The following is a 23,055-nucleotide window of genomic DNA, read 5'->3' on the forward strand; positions in this document are numbered from 1 at the left end:
CAATAATACATCATCTAGCGTACAGCCCTCTCAAAAAACTTATGTAGAACTGTTTTGACTTTTTTTTTTTTTTTTTTTGGCTGTGTTTTGGTCTTCATTGCTGCACGCCAGCTTTCTCTAGTTGCAGAGAGCGGGGGCTACTCTTCGTTGTGGTGTGTGGGCTTCTCATTGCGGTGGCTTCTCTTCTTGCAGAGCACAGGCTCTAGACGCTCAGGCTTCAGTAGTTGTGGCATGCGGGCTCAGTAGCTGTGGCTTGCGGGCTCTTGAGCGCAGGCTCAGTAGTTGTGGCGCACGGGCTTAGTTGCTCCGCCGCATGTGGGATCTTCCTGGACCAGGACTCAAACCCGTGTCCCCTGCATTGGCAGGTGGATTCTTAACCACTGCGCCAACCATAAAGAGCAATATTTATGTCCCTGTTTTGACTTCTAACAGGCGGCGAAACAGTTCTCAGAGCTTCCTCAATTTGGCCCGAATAAAATTTTCCGTTTCTTTCTTAGATAGACTGATTAATTTTTTCATCAAAAAGAGAATGACATAAACTTGTGACTACTGACATAGAAAAGCATCCAAAATACTGTTCGGGTAAAAACAAACAAAAACAATACCATGCATAACAAGGATACTTTAATAAAAATGGTAAATACTAGTATACACATGGGGAAAAAGCAGTTATTTTGAAAGCGGAAAAGGTAGTACTAAAAGAGACTTTTTATAATTTGTTTTTCTAGAGATTACCAAAGAAACCAAAATGTTCTTAGAAAACACATGAAATAAATCAGGTAAGAACATTCTCAGAGGGCTTTAAAATGTGAGGTAATTGATAACACCGCAGTAATCACACACTGGTCCCAGCGCAGACATTTTAAATATGAGCTTTATTTTAAATTTAAAGAAACACTGAAAATAAACACTTTTTACAAATTATATCAAACACTTAAAACATAAAACATAATCTAGGAATGTTAAACAATAATTCTTTTTTTTTGTAACAATAATTCTTAATTCAAAGTAATGACATTCATAGAATACATCTTGGTGCTAGCCAATATGGAGTTTACTTAAATCTAGTATTTTTTATAAGCTTAACCATTAATCCTTCCTAAAATACAATGACTATGACTCAACTTTATGAGGTTAAGCTAATCTTCTATGCGATACTCTCCTATAACTTTTTCAAATACAATTTATACCGGCGAGGAAATTATTAAAACATATATAAATTATGCTGAGGGGCTTGATTAAAAGGCTGTCTATATAGAGAGATGCATCTCACCTTAGAAAGCGCGCATGCGCGCACACACACACACACACACACTCTTAATCGAAAATAAGATGCCAGGACATTCTCTTAGTTATGTTACACAGCAAACTGCACGTTTATAAATGTCATTCTATTATGTATGAACTGAAAAACATATATTTTTTTAAAAGCCCTTAACATGGGGGAGTGGAATATGCCCGCATTAAGTGCAGAAACTCAGTTTTATGAACTGCCTGTCTCCAGCTGGCTCCCAGGCACCACTGAAAACTGTCACCCTCAGAAAGACAAGATGGTCTTGTTAATGATTTCCACGGCTTCCAGAATCTCATCCTCCTTGATCACAAGTGGAGGTGCAAACCTGATGATATCACCGTGGGTTGGCTTGGCCAGAAGTCCATTATCTCGAAGTCGCAGGCACACCTTCCAAGCATCATAATCTAAAGAAAAACCGTCAAACTTGTATGCTGATCCAAGATAAACGTTTAAACATTCCCTTGCAGCGTGCATGGGCCAGGGCAGCCTGGCAAAACAGAATTCCCAGGACCTAACTCAAGAAACGCAGCTCTGAGTTGCAAGCTTGCTTTGTTCTTACCCTTAAAAATGAAGTTATTTTTCAGCAGTGGTTTGAATGGTATGATTAGACATGGTTTTTGTTAGTTTTTCGTAAGTGAAAAAGACCTAGCAAAAAACTTACATGCTAAGGCAGATGTAATTAATTACACAAGGAACCAATACAAAAAGAACTGGGATATGATACAGGTAACTAACTGGCATAGAATAAGCAATACTCAAAACGTAGTGAACACTACACATTCCTAACCTGGATTTGCTTCCTGAGCTGGCACAACTAGACGCTCATCATTTTCACTCTCACGACCCTCAACCCTGGCTGCATCGGAATCACCGAAAGGGTCGCGGCCAATGTATGGGCCCCACTCCAGACCCATCAAATCCGTATCTCTGCAGCGAGGCTAGGCTTGGATTAATTGTTAAAAAGCTCCCCGGGTGATTCTAAAATGCACTCAAGGTTAAAATCACTGTTTTAAAAGGAAGGATTAGGGCAAGAAAATCCAGCAAGGAACGCTTAAGGATTAGAAATGATGTGTTAGACACTAAACACTCAGTTAAGTGGCAGCAGGGGTTGTTTTTATTATCAACATCATCATCATCATTCCTGTTATCACTACTGCTCCTACTACCTCTACTGATACGCAAAGTACGAAAGTGAGTGAGGAAAGGAGAGCGAAGAGGAAATGGGACTACAGAGTGCTCTGTGCAGACTTCCTAACAGAAAATAAACTGAAATCTCCAAGTACTGCATAAATAACCTAAGGCAGAATAACAAATGACTTAAAGAAATGAAAATAGGTGAAATTAGTTATATGTGCCTTCATGTAGCAAAGAGCTATATATTTTTTTTTTTTTTGCGGTACGCGGGCATCTCACTGCTGTGGCCTCTCCCGTTGCGGAGCACAGGCTCTGGACGCGCAGGCTCAGCGGCCATGGCTCACGGGCCCAGCCGCTCCGCGGCATGTGGGATCCTCCCGGACCGGGGCACGAACCCGTGTCCCCTGAATCGGCAGGCGGACTCTCAACCACTGCGCCACCAGGGGAGCCCGGAAAGAGCTATATTTTTAAGACCATTAATATAAATCAGGTAATAAGAGTATTAGGCAGAGCCTAAAAGACTTGGTCAATAGGAGGCCAGTCAACAGTTTCAAACAGAGGAAACCAACGACCAGATAAAATAGCGAACGTGTTCTGAGCTCTTCCTATAACAGTAATATCTTGTAAAATATTTTGTCTCCGTACCTTTGGTTTCTCTAATAACAATAGCATTTAATAATCCTTTTCCTCTTACAGCCGTTACAATATCAGAAGGTAGCTTCATGAGCTCATTTCTCAAGATGATACCCATTTTCTCTGCATTTTCAGCAAGGTTTTCTTCTTCCAAAACCTATGTTTGAAGAGAAATTACAGAAATATTAAGACTGCCTTTTCTTTTACATTGTTCTTTGGAGGGGAATGCGGACTGTAAGCACAGGAAGAACATGATCAGATACAGACCAGAGTAACGTACCTTCCATTGCTACTTTCCAAAGCCTGTACCAGTCTGATTTCTAATCATCTAACATACGCTAGCTCAGACAGACTCTTGCTTTAGTCATAAACCCATAATCAATCTGATTCTGTGACAAAATAAGGATTAAAATTTGTTTAATGCAACTGATATATTTTCTTCTTAGGTGAATAAATCAATGGGACTAAATATACTTTAACTTTTTAACTGCAATAGAGCTCCCTTTGTTTTTTTCCCTAAAAAGTCCATCCTCAGAGATAATAATTTTATGCCTTTTGTAGGCACTTGAGGAAAAGTCTAAAAGCATTCAAATCCACACTTTAACAACAACAAAAACAAAAAGCCACATGTGCTACGCCAGAGGCTTCACAGGCCAGGCCCGGTCACAGAGTGAGAGTTCGATGTGGACAGGCCAGGGCCTACAGGCCAAAAGCCCCAGGAGACTGCAAACTTGGGAAGCCCCTGGAGGATTCCCGTCTACTAGGCCAAGGTTAAATTACTTTTTGAGAATGCCTTGCCCCTAAACCCTTTCCTCTGTATTTCATGTTCTGTAATACTCGGCAATCCTATCACATTTCTTATCACACCAGTGGGCTCAAACCTAAAAGGCACTTCAACACTACCTCCAGGACTAGCTACTGTACAGCTGCAACCAGTTTTTACCTCCAGGGCCGCGATGGCCACTCGGCAGCCTAGTGGATTGCCACCATACGTTGAACCATGTTCCCCTGGTTTAATGGTCAGCATTATTTCATCGTCACACAATACTGCGGATACCTGAAAGACAGAGACTTCAGCGCTGACCAAGTCTTTTCTCAGATGAACTCTTCTTATTCTTACCAGGAACACAAATATTTATGAAGCTGATACTAAATTTGACATAAACTTTCAACCAACAAGTGCTACACATCTGCCACCTTAACTAGCAGTGACAAGCTGAGTGGTGCCCTAAGCACGTTCCAAGCACATCAGGCACACTGCAATGGCACAGAATAGCACTTCGGAACCGAAAGAAGAAAGCTACTTCTGCAGTGATGTAATTTAGAATTCTTTCCACTCTCAAGGTGAAATGCTTTGTTTAACTGTTTAGAAAACAATGTTCTGCACTATATATTCAGAGCCCTTTAGTCCATACCAATTGTTGGCTCTGAATAGCAAACCCAAGAAAAGAATTACAGTTAAACATTAATTTTTCCAATCTCTACATTAATTGGTCGGTCATGGTTTTAAACAATTAGTAATACTATGTCTCAGAACTATGGGAAAAAAGCATAAAGGTCTACAGGAGTACTTTTGGGATAAAATGTTTCCATCCAAACAAATGCAGCAGAGCAAATTCCAAGGCACACTCAATTCTTCAGTTAAAATAACTAAGTGGGTCACCCCATGGAACTCTGAAATGTTTTTATTACACGTATTCCAGGTGACCTATATAGATATAGATATAGATATAAATATCACTAAGTTAAACCAAACCATCAGAAAGGCACTATTGTCACAGTCGGCTAATGTAAAAATATCTTAAGGATTCATGAGAATAGGGAAGAGAAAGAGAGGTTGAACATTGGACTTACAGGGTATAAACCGCCAGAAAGTGCCTTTCCTAGAAGGACCATATCAGGTCTGACATTTTCGTGATCAACAGCCAGCCATCTACCAGTTCTGGCCAATCCTGTCTGTATTTCATCAGCAATAAACAGAACCTATTGGAAAACAACAAAACAGCATTAATTATCGTTTTCATTTCCATAGGGAAATAGTGATCTTTATTTTACTCTTCCCTGCACAAATCTGTCATTCTGACATCCCCTCAGATTTGTGAAAACATTTTAATTACCCACACAACTTCAAGAGTGTCCTGTGAAAACCCTGTAGACACACAGTTATTTCTGTGTCAGGCCACTCAGTCCCCAGAGGCCCATTCTGCACTGTCCTACAAAGTGGTAAGGCACTTAGACAAAGGGTTTTGTGGGGGGTTTCTGAACATAACTACTGTCTGGGACTAAATTCCCTCGTTTATTCCACAACATTTATTAGTAAAGAGGGAGAGAGAGCTTAAATTCTGGAGCAAAGGGATACGACAGAGGGTTTGAGAAGGACCACAGTACAGGCTGCCGGAGCAGAGAGGAAGGAACCGTGGTTAGCGCCCAGAAGTCTGCAGCTCTGCCAGGGCCCAGCCAGTAGAAAGTCAGCTTCTTTGCAGCCTGCTGCTAGAAAGTTCTATCACCACTAGAAAGTTCTGCAGCTCTCAGAATGAAGTCTCCCTCTAGTGGAGAGGTGATGTAATCTTTGCATTTATCCTATCGGCCAAACCCTAAGAGAGGCAGGCAGGTGGGCAGGTGGGCAGGTGGCTGACCTGGTGCTGGGTGCAGAGCTCTCGCATGCCCACAAGGTAGCCTGGATCTGGAACAACAACGCCTGCTTCACCCTGAATTGGTTCCACCATGAACGCGGCAACGTTTGGGTCCTGAAGTGCACGCTACAAAAACAGCATGAAAATGTTTTTAGTAACTTCCTTTCAAACCCATTTGGAAATCTGAAATCACATAATGTGCATCTTTTCCCGTTAAGAATAAGTGTGCCAATTAAGTTTTCACACTAACTTATATTCTGACTTCAAAGTATAACTTTTCTGACTGACATTCAATTACCAAAAGCTCTAAATATCTCAGCTTTAAGCTACTCCATCCTTTATTTTCTAATATATACTTAAATGTACTGTAAATAAAAACGAATGAGGGACTTCCCTGGTGGCACAGTGGTTAAGAATCCGCCTGCCAGTGCAGGGGACACGGGTTCAAGCCCTGGTCCGGAAGATCCCACATGCCGCGGAGCAATTAAGCCTGTGTGCCACAGCTACTGAGTCTGCGCTCTAGAGCCCGTGAGCCACAACTACTGAGCCCGCGTGCCACAACTACTGAAGCCTGTGCACCTAGAGCCCGTGCTCCGCAACAAGAGAAGTCACCGCAATGAGAAGCCCACACACCACAACGAAGAGTAGCCCCTGCTCACCACAACTAGAGACAGCCTGCGCGCAGCAACGAAGACCCAACGCAGCCAAAAATAAATAAATAAATTTATAAAATAAAAAAAAAATAATGAAAGTGGCCTTTTAAAACGCCATTAAAGGGAATTCCCTGTTGGTCCGGGGGTTAAGACTCTGCTTCCACTGCAGGGGGGCACAGGTTTGATCCCTGGTCAGGGAAATAAGATCCCACAAGCCCCGCAGCCAAAAAACAAAAAAAATTGAATAGATACATTAAAAGTGTATCTTTTTACTTTACAATTCTTCCACTTCATAATTTTAAAAAGCTGGCTGAATGGCTGAAAACTGACTAATTTTGTCTATTAAAGTAATTAACAGGTAATACCCAAGTTAATACTTATGGAGATAAATCTGAAGTGGTTAGTTGGTTGTCAGGATTAGACCACAGAACCTGGTTTCCCCATGTTGGAAACTTGGAAACTTGGAAACTAACTGACCATTACAGAGAACAAGGGTGAATCTTGGCCTAACTTTAATACAACAGATTCTCAGTACAATCATATATCTGTTTTTCATTCATACATTCAACAAATTTACGTTCTATTTACTATGAACTAAAGCACCATGATGCTAAATGAAGTACCTCAAGAGCAGGCAGATCATTATATGGAATGATTTCGAAACCCGGCATAAATGGTCCAAAACCATCGTAACTGGTTGGGTCTGTGGAACTGGAGATAGCAGACAATGTTCTACCCCAAAAGTTTCCAGCTAGAAAGAAGAAATAAAGTCATTATTTCAATCAAACCCCCCAATGTAATAAGCACTGTTCCCCCACAAATGCCCTAGGAAGCTTGATTTTCAAAAAAGCAAGGGTTTGCTTTAGAGAGCCTCCAGTGAGCTCATTTGTTTAAACAAAATCTGATAGTAAACACCCTGGTTCATATGACTGAGGTCTGGCCTTGCAGTTACTATTTTAGGCACTTCTCTACTGAGCCTCCGAAGTGTAATATATAGCCCCTAAGGATAGGTATTTGTCTTTTCTTTCAATAATCCCAAGCCCTAACAAGTGAAGCATTCGATGCTTGTGTTTCTAGAGACGGTTTTTCTAGACACATTTATTATAGTGATATGAGAAAGAGACTACCCTTCATAGAGAATTAGCAGTTTTCCTTTTAAATCCAACACTACAGGCTAACTATTCAATAGAATGAATTTTAAATTTCATTTGGATAGAATATCCTCAAGCAGTTCGAACACTTTCAATTTGCCTTCCTTGCTGTTATAAGTTGTTATGTGCTAAAAGACATCTGCCTTTGTTCAGGAACAATTTTTACCCATTAATTTATTTCATTAATAGTTTGAGGACTGATTAATAATGTCAGGCACGGGGCTTCCCTGGTGGTGCAGTGGTTGGGAGTCCGCCTGCCAATGCAGGAGGAACGGGTTCGAGCCCTGGTCCGGGAGGGTCCCACATGCTGTACAGCAACTGAGCCCATGCGCCACAACTGCTGAGCCTGCGCTCTGGAGCCCACGAGCCACAACTGCTGAGCCCGTGTGCCACAACTACTGAAGCCCGCGCGCCCTATAGCCCGTGCTCTGCAACGAGAGAGGCCACTGCAATGAGAAGCCTGCGCACTGCAATGAAGAGTAGCCCCCGCTCACCGCAACTAGAGAAAGCCCACGCGCAACAACGAAGACCCATTGCAGCCAAAAATAAATATAATTAATTAATTAATTTAAAAAAATAATAATAATGTCAGGCACTGTTCTAGGTGTCAGGCATAGAATGATGACTGGCAAGCTCCCTGCCCTCAAGGAGCTTCTATGCTAATAGGGAAGAAACACCTCAATGTAAACTAGTGAAGCAAATGCACAACATAATTTCAATGTGGTTAAACCCAAGGAAGAAAAGAAACAGTAGAATAAGAGAGGCTTGGAGGGTCTCCCACCTGTTGTGTTTTGTTTTTTTTTTTTAATATCTTCCCACCACTTCTGCCAGCTGCAACTCAATTAACCCAGTACTGAATTATTCTAAGTTGGCTTCAAAGCATCCATAAATACTACCCTTGCAAAGCCTCTCTCAGCTATGAGTACTATGAATAATCCCCACTTGACTTGTCCACAAGCAACAGCGTATTGATTCTGCCCAGACTTAAGACAAAACGCACACTAGACCATAAGCCTACTTGCTCTCCTGCATCGGCCTCAGGAGTCTCACGCCCCGCAGCTTACCCTGCAGTATAAGGGACGTGCACTGGGGACAGTCTTCTGTCTCCACCCACTGACTCACCAGCTTCTTTCAACACCTGGGTGAAACACCTTTGCACCCTGTGCTAATGTGAGAGAGACTGGACACAGTCTGTAAGAACGAAATCACCAGAAATGCCATTTTTGTTTGCAAGAGACAGTTTTGTTGCCCTACAACTAAGGTACAAGATTGCAAAATGGCAGACCACAGAGCTGTGCAGAGACTTCGGAAACAGGAATTTGTCGCCCCCACCCGCAAACACCAGCTACAGCTGGCCACTAGATGAACTCTGGATTCTGTTATATTATGGGGTTTATAATTTAACTGCGTGTGTCCACAAGGCAAAATATTTAATTATTTCAACCATCACAAAAATGAATCTTGACCATGTGCAGTGACAAACTTACCCATACTTTATGTTTTAAAAAATTAAAATCAGAGCTTTAAAAAAAAAGTCAGAACCTATCCATTGACCATCATTATCAAGATCCCCAAAGTCAGTCTATATGGATAATCTGGATTAACTGTTGGTCTCCCCAGTCAGGATTCAAGTCATTCCTCTCAACCATTCACAGAAATATACCCAGGGCAACTCCAGCCCTCCTCTTCCAGCAGCTTCTAATGACATGATACAGTAATCCTCAAATACTAAGATTCAATCACCGGATCATACCTAAGACACGGTCCCACCTGAACACAACCCAACGTCAACAACCTCACAAAAAAGTGCTCCATCGGCAAGACCGTCTAATTAACCAGAAAACCGCTATGAAAAAAATCAGATAAGCAGATGGGAAACAAGTCATATAGTCACTCATTTTAGGGAGGGAGGAGTAGGGAGTTATTTCGGAGAGAAAAATCCCACATATGAAGAAATACTTGGAAATAAACCTAAGAAAAGGAAATCCTTCCATTTTTATGAAACATTCAACAATTAACATACGACACATGAGGCAAACACATCTGAACTATTTCATCAGTAAATTAAAATGGTAACTGATACTGTACGTTTCGATCACAGCAGTTAATGGTGAATCTCACATACCTGCAAAAACAATCTTTGCTTTGTATTTCGGGATCCCCTTCACAGTATATCCCCATCTACGAGCAAGTTTGCAAGCAGTCTCTCCAGCCTCCACTCCTACCAAAAGAGAACATCTCTCAGTTTTAAAACATGTTTTAAACTATCAGAAAATTATAAGATTTTCTCAGCTATTTAACAACAAAAAAAAGGAAGTATTTTACCTGTATTCATAGGAAGAACTTTGTGGTAGTTGAAAAGTTTAGTAACATACTCTTCGTATTCACCGAGCACGTTATTGTAGAAGGCCCTGGATGTTAAGGTCAATTTGTCCGCCTGACTTTTCAAAGCATTCACAATCTTTGGATGACAATGCCCTTGGTTGACAGCACTGTAGGCACTCAGAAAGTCAAAATATTTTCTGCCTTCTAAATCCCATACATAAATACCTAAAATATATAAGGAAAATAACGCTAGAAAAAATCACCACATTACATAAAGTTCAAAGACTAAGACTGCTAGCCAGGGACTTCCCTGGAGGTCCAGTGGTTAAGACTCTGTACTTCCACTGCAGGGGGCACGGGTTAGATTCCTGGTCTGGGAACAAAAAAAAAAAAAAGACTAAGCCTGCTAGCCAGTCCTCTGAATACCTACATATGAACCTTTAGTTAACATAGAATTGTGGTTAAGGCATGTTTTAGCTCAAGCATAATAAACCTTGGTTTATAAGGAATTATATTTCATCTGTCCAGCTTCAAATTACACATTTAACAAAAACAGCATAACAAGGAACTTCCCTGGTGGCACAGTGGTTAAGATTCCGAGCTCCCAATGCAGGGGGCCGGGGCTCAATCCCTGGTCAGGGAACTTGATCCCACACGCATGCCACAATTAACAGTTCCCATGCCACAACTAAGTAAGCCCGCGAGCTGCAACTAAGGAGCCCGCCTGCCGCAACAAAGACCCAGCGCAACCAAATAAATTAATTAAATAAACAAATATAAAAACAAAAACACACCATTTAAAAAAAAAACCCGCATAACAAGAAGAGATTTTATTAACTCTGGAGTGAAACCTTTATTCCTGGAAAACTGGAACCTTGATTCCTGGAAAACTGAAGTTTGGAATTTAAAGCTGGAATTTAAAGGAAGAAGTTATGCATAACATAAAAATCAACTGGTTGACTGTAAAAACCAACAGAATGGGAAAAAACATTCCCAAACCATATATCTATCTAATAAGGATCTAGTATCCAGAGCTCCTACAACTCAACAAGACATACAACCCAATTAAAAAATGGGCAAAGAACTGGAATGGACATTTCTCCAAAGAAGATATACAAATGACCAACAAGCACATGAAAAGATGCTGAATATCATGAGTCATTCGAGAAATGCAAACCAAAACCACAATGATACCATTTTACGCCCACTAGGATGGTTATTTTCTTAAAAAGGAAAACGAGAATTGACAAGGATGTGGAGAAATTGAAACTCTCATATATCACTAGTTGGAATGTAAATGGTGCAAGAGCTGTTGAAAACAGCTTGGTGGTTCCTCAACAAGTTAAACATAAACTACCATATGACCCAGCAATCCCACTCCTAGGAAGAAGGGGAAGAAAAAAGAAGTGGAAAACAGGTGTTCAAACAGAAATGTGTACACCAATGCTCACAGCAGCAGTATTCGAAATAGCCAAAAGGTGGAAATAACCCAAACTTTCATCAACTGATGAATGGACAAACATGTGGCGTATCCATAAAATGAATAAATTCAACCATAAATAGCAATGAAGTACTAACGCATGCTACAACATGGATAAACCTTGAAAACATTGTGCTAACGCACGCTACAACATGGATAAACCTTGAAAACATTGTGCTAAGTGAAAGAAGCCAGACACAAGAGGTCACATGTTGTCTGATTCCATTCATATGAAATATCCAGAACAGGCAAATCTGTAGAAACAGAGAATGGGTTAGTAGCTGCCAGGTTCTAGGGGAAGGAAGGAATGGGGAGTGACTGTTTAATGTGTATGGGGCTTCCTTTTGGGATAATAAAAAAACTTCCAGAACGAGCTAGAGGTGAAAGTTGTACAACATTGTAAATGTACTTAATGCCACTGAACTGCATGGTTAAAATGGCAAATTTTATGTCATGTACATTTTACAACAATTTTTTTAAGTTGATCATAGATATTAAAATGTATTAGGGGCTTAACACCTAATTTTTACCATGTACCTAACATACTGTGGTAGGTGCTTTTGTCCCTTATCTCATCAAAAAACCCCTATGAGTGTTACCATCCCTATAGTACAGAGTAGATGCTTAGATTATAACTAGCCCCAGCTGGCACACATGCAACCAGGACTCGAACCCAGGCAGTCAGATTCTAGAGTGCACTCTGCTGCTGTAAGTAAAGAATACTTTTGCAAACCAAACCGCTTCCAATTCTGTAATATATAAACCTAGATTTTCATTTGTTCAGAAGGAACTTTATCTACACTACAGTACTGGTCCCAAATAAAAAATACAGGCAAATGATTAAAATGTTTAATACTCTTATGCACCATCTTCTGGCCAAAAGCTAAGTAATAAACTTTGGCTTTATTTGGCTATGGCTGTTATTTCAAAATGTGGATTAAATCACCATTTGGCAACAATCAGTAATCATTTATTCAGGTAAGAATCGTTAATGGATGCTAAAAGTGGGAGCAAAAATTTGATGAGTAACAGGATATTTGCAGTCTCAAATCATGTCTCCACAAGACATTTAAAAGGGAAAAATAGAACTTTACAATGGAGAAGCCTGGCAGACACTACCTTACCAGTTAACCCCAAATTGAGGTTTATACGAAAAATTATTGGCCTGTACTCTTCAAAAATACCAAGGTCAAGAAGACAAAGACTGAGGAATGGTTCTGGATTAGACTAAACAGACCTGAAAACTGAATGCAACCCATGATCTGAGATTTTCTTTTGCTACTCAGGACGACAAGTGAAATGCGGATCAGGGCTGTAGATTAGAGAACAGTGCTGTGTCAATGTTAATTTCCTGATTTTGATACTTACACTTTGTTATGTAAGAAAAAGTCCTTGTATTTCAGGAAAGGCACACTAAGTATTTGGGGTAAGGAGGCATCATGTCTGCAACTTCCTCTCAAACAAGTTCAAGAAAAAAAATGTATTGTGTATGTGTGTCTGGAGAGAAAAAGAGATTAAGCAAATGTGGTAAAACGGTTAACGCTTGGGAAATCTGGGTGAAGAGTAAAAGAAAAATTTAGATACTACTGTTGCAGCTTTTAAGTTTAAAATTATGCCAAAATAAAAGTTAAAGGAAAAAATGACAGCAATATTACAGTACTTTATTTATGTATCGTACATTCCCTCCTGGCAAGGTCCATCACGACTTTGTAGTCCCCACAGTACCTAACACAGCAAGCAACAGACACTCAAAAATGTTGAATTAATCATATCTGCAATATAGAAATTAAATGCATCTGGAAAAATGTATAGTGAGAAAATATAAAAGCAACTTTTACAAAAATGTAAAGCAAGTAAAAGGGGCAGGGGTGGGAAGGGTTGGAACATACCTTTCCCTCTCTCCAGGGCTACAGGTAAAGGGTGGTAGTTGTGGGCACCATATTTAGATTCCCGTTCAAAAATGTAATCAGAGGATGGAGGGCCTTGGACTGTTTTTTTAGTTGCAACAGATGTAGCAGAAGCCACTGAAGAATGAAATCCACGAAGGACAGCAACAGTCTGCAAACGTGCTAGTTTGGAAAACATGATGTCCTTCAAGTAGGAATATCACCAACCTGTCCAAAGAAAAGAGAAGGCGTAGAGAATAAGAACCTTCCCAGAGCAGACAAATGTCAACTCATGAACTATGTGTTCAACATTTACCAAAGAATCAGAAAAATAAAGAGAGAACTAAGGTGATAACTGTAAATGGAAAGTAACCTTTGAAAATTGTATTTAGGGCTTCCCTGGTGGCGCAGTGGTTGAGAGTCTGCCTGCCGATGCAGGGGACATGGGTTCGTGCCCCGGTCTGGGAGGATCCCACATGCCGCGGAGCGGCTGGGCCCGTGAGCCATGGCCGCCGAGCCTGCGCGTCCGGAGCCTGTGCTCCGCAACGGGAGAGGCCACAACAGTGAGAGGCCCACGTACCGCAAAAAAAAAAAATTGTATTTAAATTTTTAATTAAAAAACTAACACAAAATGAAAAAACAAAAAAGTGAACTAAGACAACCTCTGCCTTTGGGGAGCTTGAAGGCCAACAAAGGGAACAAGTATATGAACATTTACATTAAACCCCAACAAGTGGGATGTGCACAAAGTGCTCCGGGCTAGAAGTCTAAGAGAACAGCAAGAAGAATAAAAAGCAGAAGGGCTTTTACTTTTCATGAACACCCTTCAGTACCACCTGACGGTCTCTGAGGCAGTCAAGCAAGGCTGAACAGCACAGGGCCTAAAGAGCTGAACAACCATTCAAAAGGTATTTATGCGGGGGTGTAAGACTCTCAGCTGGATCACAGATTAGAGTCGAGGGGAAGAGACCAAATCGGAGAAGCCGGCTGCCCAGGGGGTAGTCATGGGGGAGGCGAAAGAGGGACTGAGAACTACTTTGCATATCTACTTGGCCCTTGTGTAAAGAGTGAGGAAATTAGGGAAGAATTTGGTTTCTACAAAGATAACAGGGACCATCCTAAAGCAAAAACAATAGGGGTGGGGAGGAAAAAGTGATTTCTTGGGGGATGGGAAAGGCTTTTTAAGTTTAAAGACAGAAACTACAAAAGGTAAAAATCAGTTATTTAGCCACAATTATCTAAAACTTCTATAGGTCAAAATTATCATAAACAAATGTGAAAGGTAAAAAGGTGGGGAAAAAAGTTTTTTCATTTATAACAAATAGCCTTTGAAGAGATTTTACAGTAAGTAAAACAGACCAAAAACAAAACAAAACATATGAGATGAAAAGGTACAACTTCCAAGAGAAACCGTCTACTCTGCTAGGATGGCTGTTTCTATAAAATTAATCCCCAGAAAAAACTGCACCACAAAAGCAACTATTTAAATGAGAAAAAGGCAGTTAGGAGCTAGAGAACATCAAACTGTTGGTACAATGAGCTAAAAAGTTTAGTAATAAATCCTAAATATCACTGAGCAAACTGGCATTTATTCAAATCTATTTATATATTACTTCAGCTTCATAGCTTCTCTCATCCCACCAGCACCGGCCCTAGAACCAGCCCTCACCACAGCGCTTCCCACTGCTGCATAACCATTAACGGTCAAGCTAAGCCATGAAGTACAGACTGAGCCACAGGAAAAACTAAGAATAACAAGGAAATTGGGGAAAATACAGAGCAATCATGTCGGCAGAGAGGGGAATGTTTCTTAAAGATACATTCCAGATGAGTGGAAAGTTGCCAAACACTAGGCATACTTAACATGTCTGTACTTATTGTTTAAAAAGACTAGTTAACTCATATTTCAGCGCAACTCTATTAATGACACGTCAGACCACGCAATATCTCCCAGCACTCAGTCTGAGCTGCCCAATTAGCAAAACCTAATACCTGGAGTTTGGCTTGCTTCCCCTTCAACTTGGCACTACCCAGTAAATCCAGTATGTTCAGGAATCCGCTACACAAAATCCAGCACTCTGGTTTGCCAAGACTCACCAGCTAACCCTTCTTCACACAGTTCAGATTAGAATACAGATTTTCAGCCCGAGATCCAGGGACGGTCTTCAGAGGGTCCAATAACTACTGAAATAAAATGCAGAATTATATGAGTAAGTACATTTTTTGAAGGAGAAGGTCCCTAATTTCCACCAGATTTTACTTCAAAGAATTACGTATTAACAACGAAAAAGTTACGTAAGAATCATTACACTGGAGATAGCCGCTAGCAAAAATGCCAAAATTCTAGTTACGCTACACAGAACTTCCCCAAAATACTAAGTCTAAAACATTGATTTTAACTCTATTTCTTGAGACTCAGTTAGAATTAATGCTCTGTTTGACCAACTGAAAAGTCAAAACAACACATTAATTTTTGCCTTGATCAAATTAGCAATAATACACAGAGCTACTTAGATATACTTTAAACTGAAACACTTTCTGAAAAGAACTGTAACCATAATAAGAGCCTTAGAAATGTTTGTGCTCTAAGACCACTAATTTCACTCTCAAGATTCTATCCTAAAGAAACACTCAGGAACGTAGCAAAACATTCATAAATGAAAGATGTTCAACTATATGAGAATGGCTCAACATAATCACATACATAATATATTGTCATTTAAAATCATTAGTTTTCAATGACATGGAGAGATGTTTTAGGATATGTTTAAGTGAAGAAAATAAAATCATGTTCAACTCTACAAAAAATACTATACACAAGGAAGTTCACTGTGGTTATCCTTCTACTGTTCTATATTTTCCATGTTTCCTAATGATCAAGAATTACATTTATAATCACACAACATTGTAAATCAACTATATTCAATAAAAAAGAATCATATTTATTATCAGAAAAAGTTATTAAAAATGAAACTGAAGGTCTGCCTAGGTTGTCACATTAGACAAAGAGAAAGCTTAGCAACAAGGAAAACCAAAGTAGGAGAAAAAGAAAGAATTTTGAGAAGCTTTGAGAAAACAGATTGTGAAGGTGGCCAAAATAGCTCAGCTGGGAGTAGTCAAAAGAAAGGCATAAATCACTACCCCTGGAAGTGCAGCCTGGATGGATTACAGCAATTAGGTCTTAAAAGTCGTCTCGGGCTTCCCTGGTGGCGCAGTGGTTGGGAGTCCCCCTGCCGATGCAGGGGACGCGGGTTCGTTCCCCGGCCCGGGAAGGTCCCATATGCTGCGGAGCGGCTGGGCCCGTGAGCCATGGCCGCTGAGCCTGCACGTCTGGAGCCTGTGCTCCGCAACGGGAGAGGCCACAGCAGTGAGAGGCCCGCGTATCGCAAAAAAACAAAACAACAACAACAAAAAAAACTCGTCTCTTCCTAGGGGGCAGGGTCAAATTCTAAAATAAAAACTATTCTCTATGATTTTGCTATCAGGGTCTACAGCTCTGTGACTTCATTAGAACCTGGCAGAGAGGCACTAAAAAATTTTTTTTTAATTAAAAAAGAGAGAGGTATTAAAAATATATTAAAAACTCTCTAAACAGCATCTTCTAAGTTAATTAACAGGTTGACACAATATGGTGAGTGAAAGGAATCTTTGAAATTATCTAAATTCAACATTTTCATTTTACACACTTCCTCAGCTCATTCACAAAAGAAATGGGACAACATATCCATTTATATGCTGAGTTCAGGCAGTCTTATTAAAATATAACTACAGTGTGGACTTCCCTGGTGGCGCAATGGCTGAGAATCCGCCTGCCAATCAATGCAGGGGACACAGGTTCGAGCCCTGGTCCGGAAGGATCCCACATGCCGCGGAGCGGAGCCACTGGGCCCGTGCGCCACAACTACTGAGCCTGCGCGCCACAGCTACTGAGCCTGCACTCTAGAGCCCATGAGCCACAACTGCTGCGCCCATGTGCCACAGCTACTGAAGCCCGCATGCCTGGAGCCCGTGCTCTGCAACAAGAGAAGCCACCGTAAAGAGAAGAATGCGTACAGCATAGCAGAGTAGCCCCCACTCGTCGCAACTAGAGAAAGCCCGCGCGGAGCAACGAAGACCCAACGCAGCCAGAAATAAAATAAATTAAAATAAATTAAAAATATACATATATAACTACAACTTACTAACAAAAGAGTAACATCCAAAACATTACTAATACTCGTGCTTAATTAAGGTTTTTAAGGTGAACTCTGAATATTTAATTCGAGGGGTCCTGTGGTCCGATCCATCAGATGCACTAGGGCCCTGTAGGCACATTTCTATTCAAAAACCTTCTGGGTTCAAGTTACTGTGCCTGGCACAACACAAGAAATACTAGAACAGAATTAAGGAGGGCTTAAACCAGCCAACTTCAACAACTTCCCCTTCCAGAAAGGCCTGGAAAACCAGGAGAGGAGGAGAGCGTAAGCTCCTCAGCGTTTGGAGACTAGGATGTAAATTCTAGCTGAGGATATTAAGAGTAACTATTTGGATGATTTTGTCAATTTTTTTTTTAGCTTCAATGTCCCCATTTGCAAAATGAAGTTGAAGCCATTCAAGGCCATTACTGAGGATTAAATGAGATTGTTTTAAAGCACCAAACTTAGCACAAAATAGCCACTCAGTTAGTTCCCTCTTAAATTCATAAGGGAATTAGCCAAGTTCTGCAATATAAAAAAAAAAAAACCCAATGCCAGGGTTTCTTTTTTAAACTGCAGCTTTTGTTCTTCTAAAAATTTTTTGCTATTGAAAAAAAATTAGAGACACAAGAAAATGACCTGCAGTTCCATATTTAGGAGGTAACCATTAACTTTTAACTTTTTTCTATGCATAAATACTATACACATTAGCTTTTCACCCTTCCCTAGGGAATTTACCACATTAGACCTTCTGAAGGCCCCCAGGACCCTTGCACAGATTTTTGTCACAAGTCCTAACACTTCAGGACTCTTGTTTTCACACCTGTCCCCTTACTAGAATCCTACTAGGCTCCTTAAAAGGACAGTAACTCTGTCTTAAAATTCACTTTGCATCCCCAGAACCTAGCCCACGTTTGGGGATTCCTTGTCTGTCACATAAACAAGGTCATTCCTAAACAGACTTAGGACTTGCAAAGGAGTCAAGGCAGTGACAAATAGCAAGGCCATCCAGAGAGATGATTAAATCACCCACCCACTCCTAACAGACAGAGCTGAGTCTAACTCTAACAGGAGGCTAGCATGATGTCAACAAGAATGATCTTTCCATCAAGAGTTCACTTCCGTAAAAAAAAAAAAAAAAAGAGTTCACTTCATTAGATCATTTCACTCCAGGCTGTGCATTTAACTTAGGCCCACACTCAGGTCCTGGAGAAGAGGACAAATTGTTATTGACAGCAAAAATTTTAACACTAAATGTTTTCAGTAATACAATTAACAAGGTCCTTCTTCAAGCTACTATTGGCCAATCTAATCCATCCTATCTATACTAGAACATACCTAAAATAGAATTCCATAAAACGCTGCGTTTTGAAGAGTTAACTTAGCAGACACTTATGAAATACTATTTTTTAAAATCACTCTAAAAGAAAAACCAGCATTAAATTCATCAAAAAGCCACTTAAAATATTCCACTTGAGGAATAAATTTGGTTTTACTACATCTGTCAAATATTTACCTTTCTTGAGGCAACCATTCAAAAGTACAGTCTTTTTTGGAAAGTTCTGCCAACAAAAGTTTTTTGGCCTTTTTTTTTTTTTTTTTACATAATCTGGCTCAAAGTCAGCTCAAGTGCGCCACTGGCAAACACCTTAAGCATTACTACTGAAAAAGGATTGGTTCCATTAGATCATTCCCTCCACACACCTCCAAAATCCACTCACCACTTTTTTTAAATGTAGATTTCACCCAACCCCAGGAACTCAGGAAAGGGCATAAAATATGCCCACAAGTAACTGTAATAAAGGCAGAGAGTGGGGGTGGTAATACAGTCTCTTTGAGGAAAAAAAAGTCTTTTCAAGAATTTTTACCATTCAAAGTTATACTGGGTTTGGGACTTCCCTGGTGGCGCAGTGGTTAAGAATCCGCCTGCCGATGCAGAGGACACGGGTTCACTCCCTGGTCCGGGAAGATCCCACATGCCGCGGAGCAACTAAGCCTGTGCGCCACAGCTACTGAGCCTGTATTCTAGAGCCTGCATGCCACAACTACTGAGCCCATGTGCCACAACTACTGAAGCCCGCGCACCTAGAGCCCGTGCTCTGCAACAAGAGAAGCCACCGAAATGAGAAGCCTGCACACCACAATGAAGAGTTAGCCCCTGCTCGCCGCAACTGGAGAAAGCCGGCGTGCAGCAACAAAGACACAATGCAGCCAAAAACAAATAAATAACTTTTTTTTTTAAGTTATACTGGGTTTTTTGGGGAGCAGATTCAAAACTTATCTTGAACATCATGGAAAAACTGCAAACCCAAAACAATAAGCTTTATTGTTTAAATCTTGTCCTTATTAAAAGATTTTACTTTCCTACTTGGATCTTTTTCATAGTCAGGAACTAGATTCTCTGAAGACGGTACCAGGATATTTTAATGAAAGAAGTCTATTGTTTCTTTCAGATGAGTAAGATGAAGAATTTGGATTACATACCTAAAGAACAGCTCCAAATTCAAATTGAGAGAACTAGTTTACCTACAGAAACTCTTAGAAATCCGAAGATTTAGAATTGAGAACCTGGAGTTTAGTAATTTATTAAAACCACTTCATTCCAAAGTCACTCTTCCGTCTTTTCCGCCTTAATTTATCACCTTATCAAAGAGGTAAAACTGAACACCAAGAAGAGATACAGTGACAAAGGGAGGAGGCTGTGGGTCACCGAGCACAAGTGTCCCAATGAAATCAACCAGAATTTATTCATGCTCAGCACTGTTGGCAAAGAAACTCGAGGGAGGAAGTGTTCGTGCTGAAAGCCCTGTTGACCCCAATCCCCTGACACCATGTAATTAAACCTGCACTTACTGTAAGGTAAGGCTCTACTTCTGACTTTTTTATTTGGACAAAGGCTGGAAGGGAAAAGAAGATAGGTTGGGGGAGGGGAGAGATGAGCAGGTAGGCTGCAGGGCCAAGGAGCTGCCCGGAAGGACTCGGACCCAGTCTCGATAGTCGGCGCCGCCCCCGGAGGCAAAAATTCACCATTTACTGAGCAGTTCCGCGTGTCCAGAATGCGCTCTCCTGGCCGACGTCAGGAACCCAGTGTGTTCGCGGGGCCCACGGCCCCGGTCCCACGCGCCGGCGCCCTAAAGGCTTCCTCCCCGGAAACCCGGAGGCGCCCGAGAGGCTCAGGGTCGAGGCGCAGAGACCCCGGGGCCCCTGGGGCCGCGGCACGGGTTCGTGGACTGCGGGCCGGGAGGGCAGAGCGCCCGCCCCCATGGGCCGCGCGCCGAGGGGCCGGGCAGGCGGAGGTGCCACATCCACAGCCTCTCTCCTTCTGCCTCCCTCGCCCGATGCTCCCTGCCGGGATGCGCCGCGCCCCTGCCCGCCCGGATTGCGTGCGGGCCGGCTGCTCTCCAACCCCCGGTATCCCGGTGCCCACCGCCGGCAGCGCAAACCCGCTGCGGAGGCGGAGCCTGCCTGCCGGTCAAGGCCCAGCACGCCTCCTCAGCCGGCTCCCCCCGAACCCGGGACCGGAGCCGCCCACGCCAGTCCCCCGACCCGCCGCGGCCCGAGGCGCCGGGGACCCACCCCAGCCCCGGCCCCGCGGCGCCTGCGCGGATACCTGGCGGCACCTCGGAAGCCAGCCCGGGACACGCGGCGTCAACTGAGCAACTGCGCGACGGCAACGCGTCACAGACCTTAAGATGAAGCTTCTGCCCCGCCCCCGGGACGCCCTCGCTTCCCATTGGCTAGCGGCGGAGGGCTGAGCACCAATCGCCGTGGGCCCGCCCTCCGCCCCGCCGCTGCGCATCCCAGACTCCGACTGGAAGCGCAGGTTCGAGCCCCTCCCGCGCCTGCAGGGCCGAGCTGTTCCGGTCCGCCATCGGTTCACTGCGTTTGGGCGCCTGCCTAGCCAGTGCTTTTCCTTCGGTCGCTCACTGCCCTCCCTTTGTTGGCGGGAAAACAAGGTCCGAAGGGATGAAACGTTGGTTGGGCCCCCGCCTCGCGGGGCTGGACGGCAGGCTGGACTTCCAGCCCTGCGTTCCCCGGCCGCGCTCACAGGCCTTTGCCTCGCCGAGCCTTACGTGTGTGCGGTGCCAGCCCATCCCGGCCCCAGGCAAAGTCGCGCCCACCATGTCCTTGAACCCTGGTGTGCTGTAGTGCTGTTGCGCTTCTGAAGCCATCTGCGTAAGTCATCACTGCAGTGGAAAATGCACTGTCCACCTCCTCGTGGTTGCTGGCAGATACTGAAATGATGGCAACACACTGTAAGTTTGTCTGCGGCGCCCTCCACAACCCGTTAGAAACGCAGAACTGAGAATGGATAGGCCAGGATAAACTCATTTTAGAATTATGAGAGAGGGCGTCCCTGGTGGCGCGGTGTTTAAGAATCGCCTGCCAATGCAAGGGACATGGGTTCAAACCCTGGTCAGGGAAGATCCCACCTACCTCGGAACAACTAAGCCCATATACCACAACTACTGAGCCTGTGCTCAAGAGCCCGTGCTCCACAGCAAGAAAAGCCACAGCAATGAGAAGTCCGTGGGCACCGCAGCAAAGAGGAGCCCCTGCTTGCCTGAAGACCCAATGCAGCCAAAAATAAATAAATTTATTTTTTTTAAAGAATCGTAAGAGACCTGGAAACCGTGAAGTCTACACCATTAAAAATTTTTTTAACTTTATTTATTTAAAATTTATTTTTTTATCTATTTATTTTTGGCTGTGTTGGGTCTTCGCTGCCGCTCGCGGGCTTTCTCTAGTTGCAGCGAGCACACAGGCCTCTCATTGTGGTGGCTTCTCTTGTTGTGGAGCACGGGCTCTAAGCGGGTGGGCTTCAGTAGTTGTGGCACGCGGGCTCAGTAGTTGTGGCTTGTGGGCTCTACAGTGCAGGCTCAGTAGTTGTGGCGCATGGGCTGAGTTGCTCCGCGGCATGTGGGATCTTCCTGGACCAGGGCTCAAACCTGTGTCCTCTGCATTGGCAGATGGATTCTTAACCACTGCGCCACCTGGGAAGCCCCAGTCTACAGCATTTTTGTTAAATATTGGAAACAGAGCTGGGAGTGAGAAAACGACTTACCCAGGGTTATCCCACAGGTGAGGGGCAGCCCAGTCCTGTGTGCCACCCCCCTTCTCTGAGGGTGATCACAGACAGCTGCAGGGACAGAACTGCACATCAGCACCGTGTTCCATAAGACCGCCCTGATCAGTCAGGGTCCCAACTGGAAACAGGTGGCACACTCCAAAATGGAAAATTGAGGTGTATTTGTTACAGGAATTATTTAAGTGTAAACCACAAGAGGTAGAGAAGTAACCCGGGGCTAGTGCACCAGGGAAGACCATTGTCAACCCTAGGCTTAAAGGGAGCTGTTTTCAGAACCCAAAGACAAAAAGAAAGGAGAGGCCACCTGCCTGGGCAATGGTCATCAGTGACCTCCAGGAACGGGAGCTGGGGTGAGGAAGATCCTGACCTCCCATCTCCTGCCAGGGTTCTCTATGGACTGAGCCCATTAGGAAGCCAGAGACCTAAGGAGCCCTATGAGGGCAGTCCCTGCAGGGCAGCCTCCTGAGACGCAGGCAGGGTAGGGAAGGGTGGGGAGTAGATGGGGTAGGAGGACAAATGGAACTCATTCAACACAGAGAACCAGCTAAGATAAGCCTTAGCCAAGTAGAAAGGAAAGTCAAAGCTATACGGTAGGGGCTGGA

At 42.9% G+C, this 23,055-nt stretch overlaps 1 protein-coding gene across 4 annotated transcripts; it reads right to left on the minus strand.

Annotated features, from left to right (window-relative positions):
* Positions 1–648: 648 nt before the first annotated feature.
* Positions 649–21,056, minus strand: OAT (ornithine aminotransferase). Of its 4 annotated transcripts, none has more exons than XM_082673834.1 (11): positions 20,975–21,056; positions 15,287–15,373; positions 13,193–13,417; positions 9,824–10,048; positions 9,624–9,719; positions 6,971–7,098; positions 5,698–5,820; positions 4,916–5,044; positions 4,005–4,118; positions 3,074–3,218; positions 649–1,698 (listed from the first exon to the last, which is right to left on the minus strand). In XM_082673834.1, the coding sequence occupies exons 3-11, from the start codon at positions 13,386–13,388 to the stop codon at positions 1,538–1,540; spliced, it is 1,317 nt and encodes a 438-aa protein (XP_082529960.1). In that variant the 5' UTR covers positions 13,389–13,417; positions 15,287–15,373; positions 20,975–21,056; the 3' UTR covers positions 649–1,537. The 4 variants fall into 4 exon arrangements, with proteins under 4 accessions (XP_082529960.1, XP_082529961.1, XP_082529962.1 ...); XM_082673835.1 differs by having other exon boundaries at positions 15,182–15,373; XM_082673836.1 differs by having other exon boundaries at positions 15,287–15,370; positions 20,975–21,019.
* Positions 21,057–23,055: the final 1,999 nt, after the last annotated feature.

Source organism: Grampus griseus, assembly GCF_964374135.1.
Source record: "Grampus griseus genome assembly, chromosome: 16".
Classification (NCBI taxonomy): Eukaryota; Metazoa; Chordata; class Mammalia; order Artiodactyla; family Delphinidae; genus Grampus; species Grampus griseus.